The sequence below is a fragment of the Micromys minutus genome, assembly GCF_963924665.1.
Source record: "Micromys minutus genome assembly, chromosome: 28".
In the NCBI taxonomy this organism is placed as follows: Eukaryota; Metazoa; Chordata; class Mammalia; order Rodentia; family Muridae; genus Micromys; species Micromys minutus.
The window spans coordinates 15,617,692-15,632,969 of NC_137963.1; the positions used below are offsets into that span (position 1 = coordinate 15,617,692).

Below are 15,278 nucleotides of genomic sequence, written 5' to 3' on the forward strand. Positions count from 1 at the left end.
GCTAGTGTGCGATTTTCTTTTCATCCTTAAGATCACAGAAGAGGGCAAACAGCTCGTGGTGGTTTGAGTAAGCACAGGCTCCGTAGACTTGTGTTTGAATGTTTGGCACACAGAGGGTGGCACTGTTAGATGTGGCCTTGCTAAAAAGTCAGTGTGGCTTTGAGGAAGGTCTCCTATGCTCAAACTACAGTGAGACAGTCTCTCCCTGCTGCTAGAAAATCAAGATAAAGCTCCTTCTCTAGAAGGACATCATCTGCTTGCAGGCTGCAGTTTCTCACTAAACCTCTGAAACCGGGGAGCCAGACCTAATTAACTGCTTTCCTTTCTAAGAGTTGCCTTGGTCATTGTAATGGCTTGAATGTTTGGCCCAGGGAGTGGCACTATTTGGAGGTGTGACCTTGGAGTAGGTGTGTCACTGTGGGTGTGGGCTTTGAGACCCTCTTCCTAGCTGCCTGGACGCCAGTCTTCTCCCGTTTGACTTTAGAACAGGAGTTAGAACTCTCAGCTCCTCCTGCACCATGCCTGCCTGGACACTGCCATGCTCCCACCTTGATGATAATGGACTGGACCTCAGAACCTGTAAACCAGTCCCAATTAAATGTCTAAGGGTTGCCTTGGTTGTGGTGTCTGTTCACAGCAGTAAAACTCTAAGACAGTCATGGTCTCTCTTCATAGCAATAAATCCTAAGACACAGCCCCTTTGTGGGCACTGGCCGATCAGCCCAGTTTCTCTCCTGGTGTTATCTGCAGCTGTTGCTATCTGGTCTAGAACGCTGGAGGTGGATGGCCTCAGTCAGTCATTCCTCCCAACAAAGTAAACACATCCTTAAGTTCACACTTGATGCAGAAGCTAGCCCGAATCACTTGGCATTGAGAAACAGAGACGCAAATGTTGACACAACATTCTGGTCAGCATCTTCTCCCCAAAACACTAGCCAAATCATTTCATAAGGACTGTGTTGTTTGCACAGTCAGGAGACAGAGAACAAAGCACAAAGCTAGAATAGAATTACCTGGTACACAAGCTTTTACAGTAACTCCAGAACCATCCAAGTGACAAGAGACAAACTGAAAGAAAAAAGCTCTTGGCATCTGCCACATTGTTCCTAAAGGACAGTGGGTGGAAATGATGTAGAACTCATCAAAGCTCCAACTTGTGGAAGCTTCAGCTGACTTTTGGTGCCATCCATCATCTGGTGACAACAGGTTCAGTGTGCCGAGAAGTTGCAGGCTTTGTTTCCCTGGCCTAGGGGCAGGTGAATGGAGACAAGAGTATACAAAACAATCCTGACTTGGGAGCTTGGCAGCTTCTGGCTTGCAACACACAAAGCTGCTCTGAACTGACTCTGCCCCTTTCTTGTCCCCTGACCTCTGACATCCTGCAAGCCTCTAGGCCTGGGTTTTCTCATGCATGGAAATGGGATCACATCTCAGCCTGCAGAATCTAAAGGCCTCAAAACAAAATGAGCCCCCAGACTAGTTGCTTGCAGAGATTAGGATGTGTGGAGTGTAAATTACTTCATCTCTCTTGAGTTATCACCAACCCAAAGTGAGAGTGGCCATTCAGGGAACTGTTAAGATTACTGTTACACAACCTAAGCTATGTTAACGCCTTCTGAGAGGCTTTGATTAAGGCTAAGATAGAGCATCAACACAGTGTTCTCATGTTTGCAACAGATGATTGGGAAATCCTTTCCAGGAAACTGCACAATTACCCAGAGGAACTGATAAACATCACTTTTGGGGGGAGGGGTGCCTGCATAAGATACAGAACAAGAGATACAGAAAGCTCAGCAAAGACTACACCAGAGTTAAGGTGTAAATGCTTAAAGGCCCTGAAGAATCTTGGCTCTACCACAAACACCATTGCCTGGTTCCTCAATCCCCAAACCTCAAATCTGGTAAAAGTTGCCAAGAGGTACACTGGTGAGGGGCTGGAAAGATGGCTCAACAGTTAAGTACAGTAGCTGCCACTCTTCCAGAGGACCAAATCTCAGTTCCAACACTAATTTTAAAGATTTCAATTAATTTAAATCTTAAATTTTTCAGTAGTAAACTCGTTAATATAAATGCAAACATTCTTGATGCTTTGGCTACCATGTAGAAGGCTCCTAAATTAACAACAGCAGAAACATTTCTTCAATGTCACAGATCCCTCATTCCTCAGTCCCCTTGAAGACGTGTTGAATCAAACGGAGGCAAGTGATCAGGTGTCATATGGGGACTGAGGCTCTGAAGAACTGGCTTATTTCACCTTTTCCTTCCCTCCTCTGCAATGGTCCAGCCTGTGTGCTGAGGTAAGAAGGAGCCTCATCACCCACTCACCACATGTCCAACAGCTGCCCCAAAGAAACCCAACTTGTATCAAATTTTTAAGTAGGTCTCTGTTGTATTTCAGAAACAGGAAACATTTGCTGAGCACCTAGAATGTTCCAGGCACCATATGCAGTACTTTGTTGTATTTTTAATACATCTTTTCTTGTTTCTGTAGAACAGAAGTTCTGATTTGGGGATAGTTCTGCACCCAGGAGCTATGGCAATGTCCAGTGACATGTGTGCTTTGTCACTACTGAGGTGTTCCTAGTAGCATCTAGTGGATGAAGAGCAAGACACTGCTAAACACCCTTGTAATGAATGTTACACCAATCAAAGAAAATTCCTCCTTTGAAGCCCAGACCAGGTCTCTCTTCAAAAGTCACTACTGTTTTTTTCCAGATTTACACACACGTTATATATACGTACATCTATATATATACCCCCACATTTCGTTTCCTTTTTTGCTCAAATGGGGACAAACCCCACACAATGCTCAGCTGTGTGCGTCTTGGGTTCACTCTGCACCAACAGCCCACACACCGATGGGTCTCTGGTGGTTGGCCAGCCTTTCAGATGTTTATTTCTCAGTATACCACAACAGAAACCCTAGAGCTTTCAAACAAGCTCACTCATGGCCCCACTCTTAATTCCACTGGCCTTGAAGGAATCTGAGCACCTACAAATTGCCTGGGAACATCAATCAGGATTTCAGCCTAGAGGAAACGTCACTCCCAGTGACAAGACCTCCAGACCCCATATCACTCCTCCCAGATACCATGTCTCCCCTTGCTCGTCCCTTCCCTACCAGCACTTACACAGGCCATCAATCAACTCCCTTGAACCACCTGCACCATCAACCACACACCATCTCTCTCCATGGCCGTGCTTCATAGCACTTAGGTTCCTTTCCCCAAATCACCAAGCCCTCGCCTGATCTCACTCACCTTACCTCTCAACTGACCATTAATTCCACAGGATAAACTGAGCAGCAAGGTTAAAAATATGAAGGCTCAGCTTAGTGATGGCATATGCCTTTAATCCCAGCACTGGGAAGGCAGAGGCAGGAGGCTGTGAGTTCGAGTTCAGCTTGGTCTACATAGTGAGGTGTAGGCCATCCAAGGGTACACAGGAAGATGCTGTCTGAAAACAAAACCAAGGCTGAGGTGTTTGCCTAGTGACTGAATCCCAATACCACAGGCACCAGTGCTGCACGCTCCCCCAGGGTCAGAGAAACTGGTGACAACAGGTGGAGGTTAGAAGCCTTAGCTGTCTGAGACTCAAGTCTTAAAGAAAATGGTATGTTGGAACACATTAAGAAACAGACAGACCAAAAGGCCAATCGATCATGCTGAAGTTGCAGAGATGGGCTGGAGAGATTAACTGTGGGTCTCCACTGTGGATGGCAGGACATGTACCAGGACATGGCGGTGATCTCACGAAAGAACAAAAGCTTGGGCAAAGACAGAACCGCATGCCGTTGTGAAACCACTGCAAAATAAAGTGGTGCCAGCGAGGGCCTGCCACCCTGAGCCCTCTCCACCGCACGGCTGAGCCCAACGAGCAGCTCCAGTGTGCTGTTTGACCACGAGAACGGGAAAGCTGAGGCAGTAAGCCTTTGAGGGCTTCAAATATTAAAAAAAAAAAAAAAAAAAAGGACAGAACATAACAGTGACCAACAGAAGTGGCCTGAAAACAAAGGACCATAGGAAAGGGAGAGTCCCTAAGTGTCCTTCTGTTTCTACCCACCACAAATTACTCTACAACCAAAGAAAGCCTGCTAGCCTGCAGACAGCCACCAGGTATCTCACACTTAGGAGTCAGTGAAGTCACAAACCACTCATTTTACTCATTAGAGAGGCACGCTCATTTGCCCAAGGCTGCCTGATACTGAGTCCTTAAGGCCGGTGGCTTTTAACCTTCCTAATGCTGCAACCCTTCATTTAATACAGTTCCTCATGCTGTGGTGACACTCCCCCCACCCATCAAAAGGGTCATGTTGCACAAACTGAGAACCACTGCTCTAGACAAAAAACAGAATACAGGCTCTTTAGTTGCTTGCTGTTGCTAAACCAGAGGGTAAAATCACAAGCAATTTCATTCCCAATAAACACCTTGATATTTACTAATTTGCATTTGTATCCAACACCTGTTGACTCCTAGATTAAATTCTGTTCAACATCTGGATAAAGATATAATTTGCATTATCAAAACTAGGAGCCAGGAGGGTGAAAGCCAAGACAAAGTTTTACTTTTAAATGATTACAAGCACACCAAATAACACGTAACAAGTTGAGTCCTAGCATCTAGTGGTTTGGGTTAGGATACACTGACAGCAGCCTGAACAAGCACGTTCACTGTCCTAATGATCCAGGATAGAGCACTATAAGGCTGGCTGCTGCTTCATAGGAGTTACAAATAGCTACTTACTACTTTTTCATAGATAACGCCCCTGACCTTTAAGAAAGTAGAAGGGAACAATTTACTCCCTTTCTTTCTTCAAAGAATTTTTTCTACTAGACTAATAAAAGAAAAGCTACCACTGATACCTGTTACTTGCACGAATACACAGGAAAACAGGTGACATATACTCCTTAAAGACACACAAGGTAAGAAGATGAAACTTCAGGTATGTAATAAGTCTGTACAAAAAGCTAGATTTGATACTCTTAAAAAGTGAAGGGTCCTACAACAGCATAGAGAAATAATTTAATGCCTTCCAGAACAGACTCGAGTTCTGTGGAGGCTTCCTATTCTATGGGGGCAGATCCCGTGCCGACCCACAGAGCAGGCTCCTCCACCCCCTATCCATTTATGCGGTAGTTCTCATGAATTTCAGGCCGGATGTCACACACAAAGGCCAACAGGTTATCCAGGACTTCATCCCTGTTCTGCTCGAAGTACTTCTGAAGGATGGTCATCTTCTCCTGTGTCTCCTTTTCCACCTCACTGCTACAACTGCCATGAGACCCCAGTGCCTGCAAGGGAGAGACAGGATACAAGGGGACATCAGGAAAATTCTCCAGTCTAGTCATTTAACAAGCAACCTGCTGGCCTGTGGAAAAGCCTCAGCTCCTTAAGAGAATGCAACCTATCAGTGGCAGGCATGTGAGCCAAGCTGTGTGACAAACCGGGCACACTCCACCAGCACTCTTGGCTAGCCACAGTACAGTCCTGAGTAAAGACTGGAACAACTAAAGTTCCAACAACTATGGCACTGCCCACACTGGTGCACACTTGTGATCCCAGCTACTTGAAGTAAGAGCTGCTTGAGCACAAGACAAAAAATAGAAAACAAAGAAGACAATGATCAACTTAATTCGATTGCGGTAGCAACAGCAGCACCACTACCAGCAACTGCATGCACGCGCACACACACAATCTAACAACTGAACGTGATTATGAGCCATGCATCTATACAAGAGAATATAATATAGTTCAACAATATGACTGTAAATGATGCAGCCTATAGGCACATAACAATATCAATGATGTTAGCATTTATGTTATTTTGATGTGGGTTTAAGAGTGTAGGACACTGGAAAGACTGCTCAGCAGTTAAAAGTACATGTTGCTCTTCAGGGGACCCAGTTTGGTTCCCAGCACCAACATGGTGGCTCTCAACCATTTATAACTCATGCTCCAAGGGATCCAATACCCTCAACACCTAGATGAGGGCAATCTCAAATCTTTCACTTGGATTTTCAACTAGGCAAATAAACTGCGAACCACTGTTAACTGAATGGGACACCACAGCTCTGCTCCCCCTTCCCAGTCTACAAGTTCCTCTGCATCCTTCCCCACCAACATCTGTCTCTGTCTATCACTTTAAGCATCACTGCTGCCTGCGATAGTGATCGACCTCTATACTATACTGAGGGCAGGTCCCATTTTATTCACATGTGCACTGTCACTGCAGTGTTGACTTATTATAAGCTAAACTTTATGAAGGCAGGGACCGAGACTACTGCTACTGCTTGTTCTGCCAGCACCTAACATGATACTTGGCATATGTCAAGTGCTTACAAGAATGCTAAACAAATAAATGAATATTAGAATTTGATATAGTAAGTAAATAAAAGTGACTATCCCAAGAGACAAACCATACAATAAACAGGGACAGGGTGGGAATAGAGACTAAGTGGTAGAAAACTTGTTAGCATGCAAAGGCCAAAGATTCACTCCCCGGGACCACTAAAAACAAGCAAACCTCAAACCCTCAAAACTGCACTAGCAGCTCTAAGCTGTGCTGGCTATTTTCAGACCTGTACAAGAAAGGAAGGCAATAGTGAAAACAAACTGAGGCCTACCGCAGCTTCTTTGGCCTTGAATTCCTTCTCCCTCTGCAGGCGGTACTGTTCAATCTCAGCCTGGGCTTCTTCTTTGGCCTGCTTCAGCCTCCGGTTCTTTCCTGTTTTCAGAGACCAGAAAGACATCAAGAAGTGTCTCAAGGTCCAGCAAGTAGATGCTGATAATGATTTTCAGCAGTCAAGGAAGAAAATAAACACCAGAGAAGTGCAAAGGAAAGAGAAAATGCAGATCTAAACAACCTCCAGCCTTTAAGTTGTGTCCTTTAGAGCTGTGAGCAGTGTATGAGGCCCTCAGTCCAATGTCCAGAACCACATGCATGAACACACACACACACACACACACACACACTCAAAAGGGAACCCGTGAAAACAAAATACTGTGGAATGTCACAGCATAGTTTCAATCTCATTGATAAGATCTTAAAAAAGCTGCTAACATAAGATAGGTAATAAGCATCTGGGGAGCTCTTCCTCACCCCGATAGTGAGCAGCCAGCTATGCTGCTGCGGTTCTCTTTAGGAGTTTGCTGAGAACCAATGTACTCGAATGATACCACCTAAAATGCACCTAAAAAAAGAGATGACATAATCCTAACTGGGCACCAGGGCTGTGGTCAGAGACAAAGCCACAACTGGGAAGAATGTTAACTGCTGTACCAGAGTTACACAGCTGGGAGGGAGGCTCTGGTCTCAGGAAGATAGACAGTTTAACACAGGTTGCCAATGTTTCCAGGTTGTCAGACCATAAGTCCAACCAGCAGTCTTTGCTTTGAATTTCTGCTCACAAAAAAAAGCAACAAACAAACAAACAAAACAGTATTGAAAGAGAGTCTCTTTCTACGTAGCCTTGGATGCACTTAAATTTGCCATGCATAGACCAAATAGGCCTGAAACTCCCAAGTGCTGGGATCAAAGACATGCACCATGATGCCACTTTCACCAACAGAGAACTCTAGAATTCTGCACCCATAACGACTCAATGGCATCAGTGCTGTCTGTCAAGTCTGAAACAGTCTCTCCCTACACACCCCAAGGATTAGTTCCACAAGCCTACACTAAACAGTACTTACTTCAGCTCACTCCTCCTGTGCTAGGCCCAATCCTTCACAGACAGTCCTCCCGTATCAGCTACAGGGGCTACATTTAAAGCCAAAGACCTTTTCCAAACCAATTCTATCAAAGACAACCGTGGTCCAAGACATTCAGGAACTCCAAGGTAATTTCACAATTCACTATTCCCAACTCCCACAGCTCCCTGAACCAGTCCCTAAGACAAGACCACCAATGCCTTTTGGCAAGCATCCTCAAAGTTGTTTTGACACACTTTTCTGAATCACACAAACATAAACACACACTCCCACTGCTGCATATCTGCAGCATACCCAGGCCCCAGTTGTTTTTTTCCTCCTCCCTTTGGGTTTTATAGAACCTGTACTGGTCCCGAGCCTGAATCCTACTGTTTGGGGTTAGCTTCCCTTAGAGCTACGAATAATCACCCTCAGTCCCATTATTTTTTTTAAAATCAAGTGTTTCTCAGACCTTACAAATGGGAGCTGGGATCTTGTTTCAAATTAAATGTTCCAAAGTAATGCTTTCATAAGAAACTTAAATTTGATTATTTTACAACATACACTGTCCCTTTCCCAGTCTCTATGTGTATGTGTTTTTTCCTGGTTTCTAAAGACAAGATTTCTCTGGCTATCCTAGAACTCATTCTATAGACCAGGGTGGTGATCCACCTGCCTCTAAATGCTGAGATTACTGCTTTTCCTTCCCAGTTCTTCACTGAGCAAGTCAAGTGTCATCACAAATCAAGAAAGAGGATAGTTCTCAAATTTTATCTTTTTTCAGGGCCTCTCTTCCCAACCACTGAAAATATTAAAATGTGCATTAGCTATAAGCTAACCCTTTAAAACAAACTCCTTCAGCAAATAACAGCTATCTGATATACACAAACTTGCAGCCAAGTAAGGCTTAAAATCACCCAGGAACTTGGTCATTCCCAAGGAGGAAGTTCTTAACTTCCTCCAAACAGTCTCAGATAATTCCCAACACACCTGCTACTGCTGCTGAGTCATCACTGGACAAACTGGCAAGTCATTCTGGAAATTCTAGATCAGCATGGCAACACAGGACTTTCTAGCCACCTGAGAAGAAAGGCTTCTCACCACCCCCAGCACCCTCACAGAAAATGTCTCCTGGGAAATAAAGAATCACCCAACTCCTACCAGAGCCACACTTCAAATCTACTTGGGGGGGGGGTTGTGTGTGTGTGTGACCATGGTGGCACATGCCTTTCAGGCAGATCTCTGAGAGGTCTCACTCAGCCTGCCAGCAGTGTGTAAGGCATGTGAACTACGAGTTTTATACTAAGACAAATTCCTTGCATGAGAGTAAAGCCTCTCAACCCAGAGTCTGGTCAAATCATCTTCCGCGGCTCATTTTTCCCTCCTGCAAAATAGAGAAGTAAACTATTATAGGTAAGTCTGCTTACCTTGGAAATCTGGACTCATAAAGTTCCTGAGACACACTTCCCAGTTTCCAAAAGCTTATTCTAGTGACAAGGCCATGTAAACCAACAGCTTACTATAACACTAGGTCAAAAATAGGCTTTAGTGAGGGAAGGAGCTGCTGCCTACATTCTGAGATCCAAAACTAACCATCAGAGCAAAGGATGTGCAAATAGGACATCAGTGAAGTTGCCTTTGGGATTCACAGTGACGAAGTACAGTTAAAAAATACCTCACGGGGGCATTGTTAGGAAAGAATCCAATGGTACTAATTGTTGAAAGTGCTTCCTTTAGTGCATTATGAAATACCAGCTCCACTCTGCCGGGACTAGGAGTGCTGAGTGGAAGGAAAGGTGTGAGGGAAGTTATATTAATATTTTAAGCAGGTTACTGCAATGGGGAAAAAAACATGAGTTGCAGAACAATGACTGGCTTCTTCCACTCCTTCCTTGGTCCCAGATAGATACATGTAGTAAACTGACTTTTCTGGCCACCTTGTTCCTCTGAACATTAGCTTTTCACTGCTACATGAATCCTAACTGGTATGTGCTCCTCCGATAGAACATGAAATAGCCAGCCAGTGATGACGACGAACTGAGCGCTTCTCTAGTACATTCCCAGGGGAACAGAAAAAAAAAAAAACCAGAAATCACTGAGTTAGGTAGCCGCATAAACTCAGGTAGTTCAACTATGGTGCTGAAGAAAAAAAAAGATGGACGGGGGTCAGGTTAGAGGCTGAGCGAGAGGTTTAAAGTGACGAACGAGAGGAGAGGTGGTCAGGATGACTTAGGTTCGCAGACTCGACGGCCGTGGCCGTGGCTCCCGTGGGTGGGCCGCAGCCGGAAACAAGGGATCGGGTGAGAGTAGAGTTTTGGTGGGGTGGCCCACTTCACGTCCTCCACTCCGAGAAGAGGGCGAACCCACTACTGTCTCCACAGGCAACCTGCGGCCCTGCCTCGCTTCCAGGCACCGCCCGGACAGCTTCTGGCCCCGACGCTGTCCCCCGGCCTCCGCCCGCGGCCTAACCGCCGTCCCCCGCCTGGCATCCCGCCCCGTCCCGGAGCTCACGCTTGCGGGCCTCGGACACCTTCTCGGCCGCCCGCTTCTCGGCCTGCAGTAGCTGCTGGATGCCCTGTGACTGACTCGCCATCGCTGCGGGGACTTTCGGCCGACAGAACGGCCTAAGTCAAAGGCTCAAACACTCGCAGAAGCCCCTCGGGTCACCTGACCCAGCACCCCGAATCTGCGCCTGCGCAGCGTGCAGAAGCCCCGCCCCGCCGTTAAATGACCCGCCCCGGCGGGTCAGCTGACTCCTTGAGTCCGGTGACTCCCAGGTGATGGGCGGGGCGAGACGGGGCGGGGCGAGGAGGGAGATGCCAAGCTTTTCCACCACGCCTGCGCATTGAGGACGGCAGCGCCTGCTCTTTCCCTTTGGGGAAAATGTCAGGTTTTTGTCAATGGCTGGGTTTTAGCTGGTATTACCCCTGTGGCGGCCCTGCCACAGCGTTATTTCTCTCTTGCCGTAATTAGTAGTGTGCCACGTTGAAGTCCAGAAACAAGGACCCAAACCTGATTATTTACCCCCACTTTTCACCCAGCTAGACTTCTGGAACTTTCCTTTGGAAATTAGACCCTATCAGGAAGCAGAGTTACGCATAGTGGTACAGGCTGCAAACCCAGCACACCCATATCAGGATGCTGAAGCAAGAGGATTGAGCTCAAGGCCTGACTAGACTATGTAGTGAGACCGTGTGTGGAAAAAAATAATAATAATAAAGCAGGTAGTGAAGGCTTGGGTTATGCCTTTAATCCCACACTAGGGAGGCAGAGGCAGATTCAAGGCAGGCCTGGTCTACAGAGTGAGTTCCAGGACAGCCAGAGCTACCCAGAGAAACACTGTCTCGAAAAACCAAATTTAAAAAAAAAAAAATCTTATCAAAGAAAAGTTTAGGAAGCTCTGAGCCGTTCTGGAGAGAAGTCTGAAGCCCTAGATTCAGACATTAGCAAATACTCAGACACATTGATTGGGACTGGTATTAAGTCAATTACTAATCCCTGTGACTTGTGGGCCAGCTGCCATTATGGTGCTAGGGATGGAGCCTAGGCCCTCAAGCATTGTAGGCGAGTCTCCTCATCCCTCTGAGCTATGTCCCCTACACCTGCCAGCCCTGCAGTCTGAACCAACCCCAGGAATAAATAGTGCTGTTTTCTCTAAGTGTTGACGAAAGCACAGTAGGCATGCACACCTCCTTTAATCCTGAAGACAGGTTAAGGAGACAGAGTGATAGCTCCAGGGTACGGATATTTACCTCGGGAACACGAGGAGAAAGACGAGAAACGATTTCTGCATGCCATCTTCTGACCAACACAAACACAGGGACGAATGCCTCACCACCAGCTACCCACACCGTTTTGGAAAACTAAGACATGTATGTAAACAAGTATCTGTGGCATAATGAACGATGGGAGTCTGCAAGCTGTTCTAAGACGTGCCTGTTAATGATGAGAAACAGTGTGAGCAGCTGTAAAGAGATGATGAATAGATGTGAAGGCTCTCCTGAGGAAGAGATCTAAAATGGGGTTCTAGAGCTGTGTCAGCAGCATAGGGCTGATTAGAACCCCCATCTTCTGTAGACAGAAAGCATAGCTCCTGTCCCAAAGAGAACACAAGAGAGCCCAATATAATCATGGCCCAGGAAGGACCGATTCAGATCCCCCTGCACGGCACACTCCACTGAGGAAGAGGTAACATTTATGGTCAGAGAACAAAACAAGGTTGTAACTAGTTTTCCCTAATACAAGTACTCCGTGTATTTACCTAATACATACGTGCATACAACAGCTATGAACCACCTTGAAGAACCTCTTCAATAGATTCTGCATGCTGTTTTCTAACACCCTTAGGATTAAGCCAGCGGCCCTGTAAGTTTAGCAGTACATTCCGAACATAACGTCCAGTGGTCACAGGGCTGTCAGGCCAGATGTGGAGGCTGGTAGCAAGTGGTTATTAAGGAAGCTAAAGATAGGCCAAGATGACTTTAGCACTGCATCTGAAAACTCAAATCTCTCTTCAGTCACAGACTCCAGGCTGGCGGTCTTCAGGACCGTCCGCTCTGAGGTGGCTTCTTCAGAGATCGCCACTACCATGTACCAGGCCTTCATTCTGGTCCCAGGGGGTAAGGCGGGAAAGGTAGGAACAGGAGCTTGTGTTTGCACCATACCATGCTCTAGAGTGACTCCTGCCAGCAAGTTCCGAAGAGAAACTAAAAGAGACAGTTGAGAAAAGAAGGACACAGACGCCCAATTACAAACAAGTGGATAAATAAATGTGGCTTACTGTGCCACAGAAATGTATTCAGTCATGTGCCCTTAAGATGACGCAGCAAGGGCACAGACAAGCCTGAGAACTGAGTCTCATCCCCCAGCCTTCAGTGGTGTAAGCAGAGAACAGAGTCCAAAGGTTGTCCTCTGACCTCCACTCACATGCTGTGGCGTGTGCATACACACGTATGAACACATGAGAGGAGAGAGAGAGAGAAAGAGAGAGAGAGAGAGAGAGAGAGAGAGAGAGAGAGAGAGAGAGAGAGAGATTGTAAAATTTTTCGCAGGGTCTCATTATCTCTGTGTAGACCAGATTGGCTTCAAACTCAACAAAAATTCACTCACCTCTCTCTGCCTACTGAGTACTGGGACACAATTCGTACACTGCTATGTGCAGCACTCAGAAGCATTTTTATTATTTATTATATTATATACACTTTGTTTTTATTTGATGTGCCTGTAAGTGAAATAAGCCATCCCTCCCCCTGAGGTGTTTCCTGTCAGCTATTTGACCAGGAAAAGATGAGACAGGACCTTGGATAACACAAGGACCCTACTAATACAAAGACCCTACTAACATATGGTCCTACTATCCATTGTCCTCTGCTCTGTTTTTCTTTTCCCATAAAAGCACTTTATGCCTGAGTCCTCCAGGACCGAGCTTTACGGATGGTGCCTCTCCATCTTCCAGGATGCTGACCCTTAAACCTGCTTCTCACCATCACTTCCCAAGTATTGGCTTTAACATGGTGAGCAGCCAAGACTTAGGTCAGGCACCAGCAGCAATGTTGATTATAGCCAATGAGTGGAATCGATGCATTAAGAAAACAAAACATGTGGGTTGAGGATAGAATATTAGTCAACCTTGAAAGGAAGGGAATTTTGATCCGTGCTGCGATTTGGAGGAAGCATGGGGATGGTACGCTGAGTGAAATAAGTCAGTCATGAATAATGAGATGTTTCACTTGTAAAAGTGAACTCATGCAGATGGAGCATAGAGTGATTGTCTTCTGGATCCATGGCGAAAGAGACATGGGAACTTATTCGGCATCTCCTTGTGCAAAATGAGAAGGTTCTGGAGGTTAGGGGCCAGAAAGATGGTTCAGCAGTCAAGAGCACTTGAAGCCTGTCTTAGTTAGGATTACTGTTGTTGTGAGGAAATACCAGGACCAAAAAGTAAGTTGGGGAAGGAAGGTTTCATTTGGCTTACACTTCCACATTTTAGTCCATCACTGAAAGAAGACAGGACAGGAACTCAAGCAGAGCAGAAACCTAGGTGGAGAAGCAGATGCAGAAGCTGTGAAGGAGTACTGCTTACTGGCTTGTTCCTCATGGCTTGCTCAGATTGCTTTCTTATAGAACCAGCAGCCCAGGGTAGTACCACTCCCAATGGGCTAGACCAATGATGTTTCTCAATCTGTGGGGCACGACCCATTTGGGGGTCAGGGTTAGCCTAAATCTATCAGGAAACACAGATATTTACATTATGTTTCATGACAGTAACAAAATTATAGTTCTAACGTGGCAATGAAAATAAAGTTATGGTGGGAGGGGGCAGTCACCACAACATGAGGAACTGCTAACGAGCTGCAGCAATGGGAAGGTTGAGAACCACTGATCTGGGCATATTCATATCAATCACTTGTTTAGAAAATTCATCTATGGGCCAATCTTATGGAAGTATTTTTTGAATTGAGCCTCCTTCCTCCCTAATGACCCTAGCATGTATCAAGTTGGCATAAAACTAGCTAGCACAATGTCCTTGTAGGGGATGCAGGTTTAGCTCCCAGGACCCACTTAGCAGTTCACAATTTTCTATAACTCTACTTCCAAGGAATCCGATGCCCTCTTGCCTCTCCATGCACCAGGTATGCAAATAGGGTATGTACATACGTACATACATACATACATACATACATACATACATACATATATACAGGCAAAACACTCATGCATGCAAAATAAAACAATCCCTAAAATCACAAAAACAAAACAAAAAGTTCTAGAGGTTAATGCTACAAGAACAGTGTATCTAATGTCACTAAATACACATTACAAACTCATTAAGATGAAGCCAGACATGGGAGCAAAAGCCTTTAATTACAGTAATTCCAGCACCCAGGCAGTCTCTGTGAGTTCAAGGCCAGCCTGGTCTACATAGATAATCCCAGAATTTCTAGCCAGAGCTATGTAGTGAGACCTTGTCTCAAAAGTTATGCCCACCTAAAGACTTCCACAAGGCCCTGCACCCAGAGGTTCTAGATACCCTGTGGTAGTTGCTACCGTAAGACCAAGCCTTTACCCCATGGGTCTGTATGGAACATTGAACCAAAGCCCATTCATACTGTGTCAGAGATTCTGGGGTAACTAAGGATTTCGGGTACTCTATTGGGGAGGTGGAGTCCTGTGGGACAGAATCTTTCGCCTGTAGGCACTAACTTCCAGAAGAGGGTCTTATTCCTGTATGTGTGTGTGTGTTTGTGTGTGTGTGTGTGTGTGTGTGTGTGTGTGTGTGCGCGCGCGCGCGCACGCGTATATATTAAAAAGGATACGCAGGTGGCATCCAAAACAATGGCAGATCAACGTGAGGAGATATTCTATCCACATTTGGCATCAGCAGTGAAAAGCAGTGGGAGTGGAGAAAAGGGCTTTCTCCTTTGATTCCTAAAAGTCTTGAGACCCCCTGAGTTTGCTACCTTTTCAACCAGTCTGCTCACAAGGCAGAGTTTCCCACAAGGGGGTCCTGCTTTGCTCACTGGTCGCTGCCAACCTTGGGGTAGCAGAAGCTCTCATCACCCCGCCCAGTTCCCTGGGACTTTGTAGGG

The 15,278-nt window shown here is 45.9% G+C and overlaps 1 protein-coding gene across 1 annotated transcript; it reads right to left on the reverse strand.

The window, feature by feature from the left end:
• Positions 1 to 4,542: 4,542 nt before the first annotated feature.
• ATP6V1G1 (ATPase H+ transporting V1 subunit G1) lies at positions 4,543 to 10,384 on the reverse strand. Its single transcript, XM_080940302.1, has 3 exons — positions 10,201 to 10,384; positions 6,624 to 6,724; positions 4,543 to 5,291 (listed from the first exon to the last, which is right to left on the reverse strand). The coding sequence occupies exons 1-3, from the start codon at positions 10,280 to 10,282 to the stop codon at positions 5,118 to 5,120; spliced, it is 357 nt and encodes a 118-aa protein (XP_080796428.1). The 5' UTR covers positions 10,283 to 10,384; the 3' UTR covers positions 4,543 to 5,117.
• Between the last annotated feature and the right edge of the window lie 4,894 nt (positions 10,385 to 15,278).

Coding starts and splice junctions, on each gene's coding strand:
- ATP6V1G1 (XM_080940302.1), bottom strand. CDS start 10,282: ATGGCGAGTCAGTCACAGGGCATCCAGCAGCTACTGCAGGCCGAGAAG. Junction 6,725..10,200: donor GGTGTCCGAGGCCCGCAAGC/GTGAGCTCCGGG, acceptor CTCTGAAAACAG/GAAAGAACCGGAGGCTGAAG. Junction 5,292..6,623: donor TCAAGGCCAAAGAAGCTGCG/GTAGGCCTCAGT, acceptor TCTCCCTTGCAG/GCACTGGGGTCTCATGGCAG.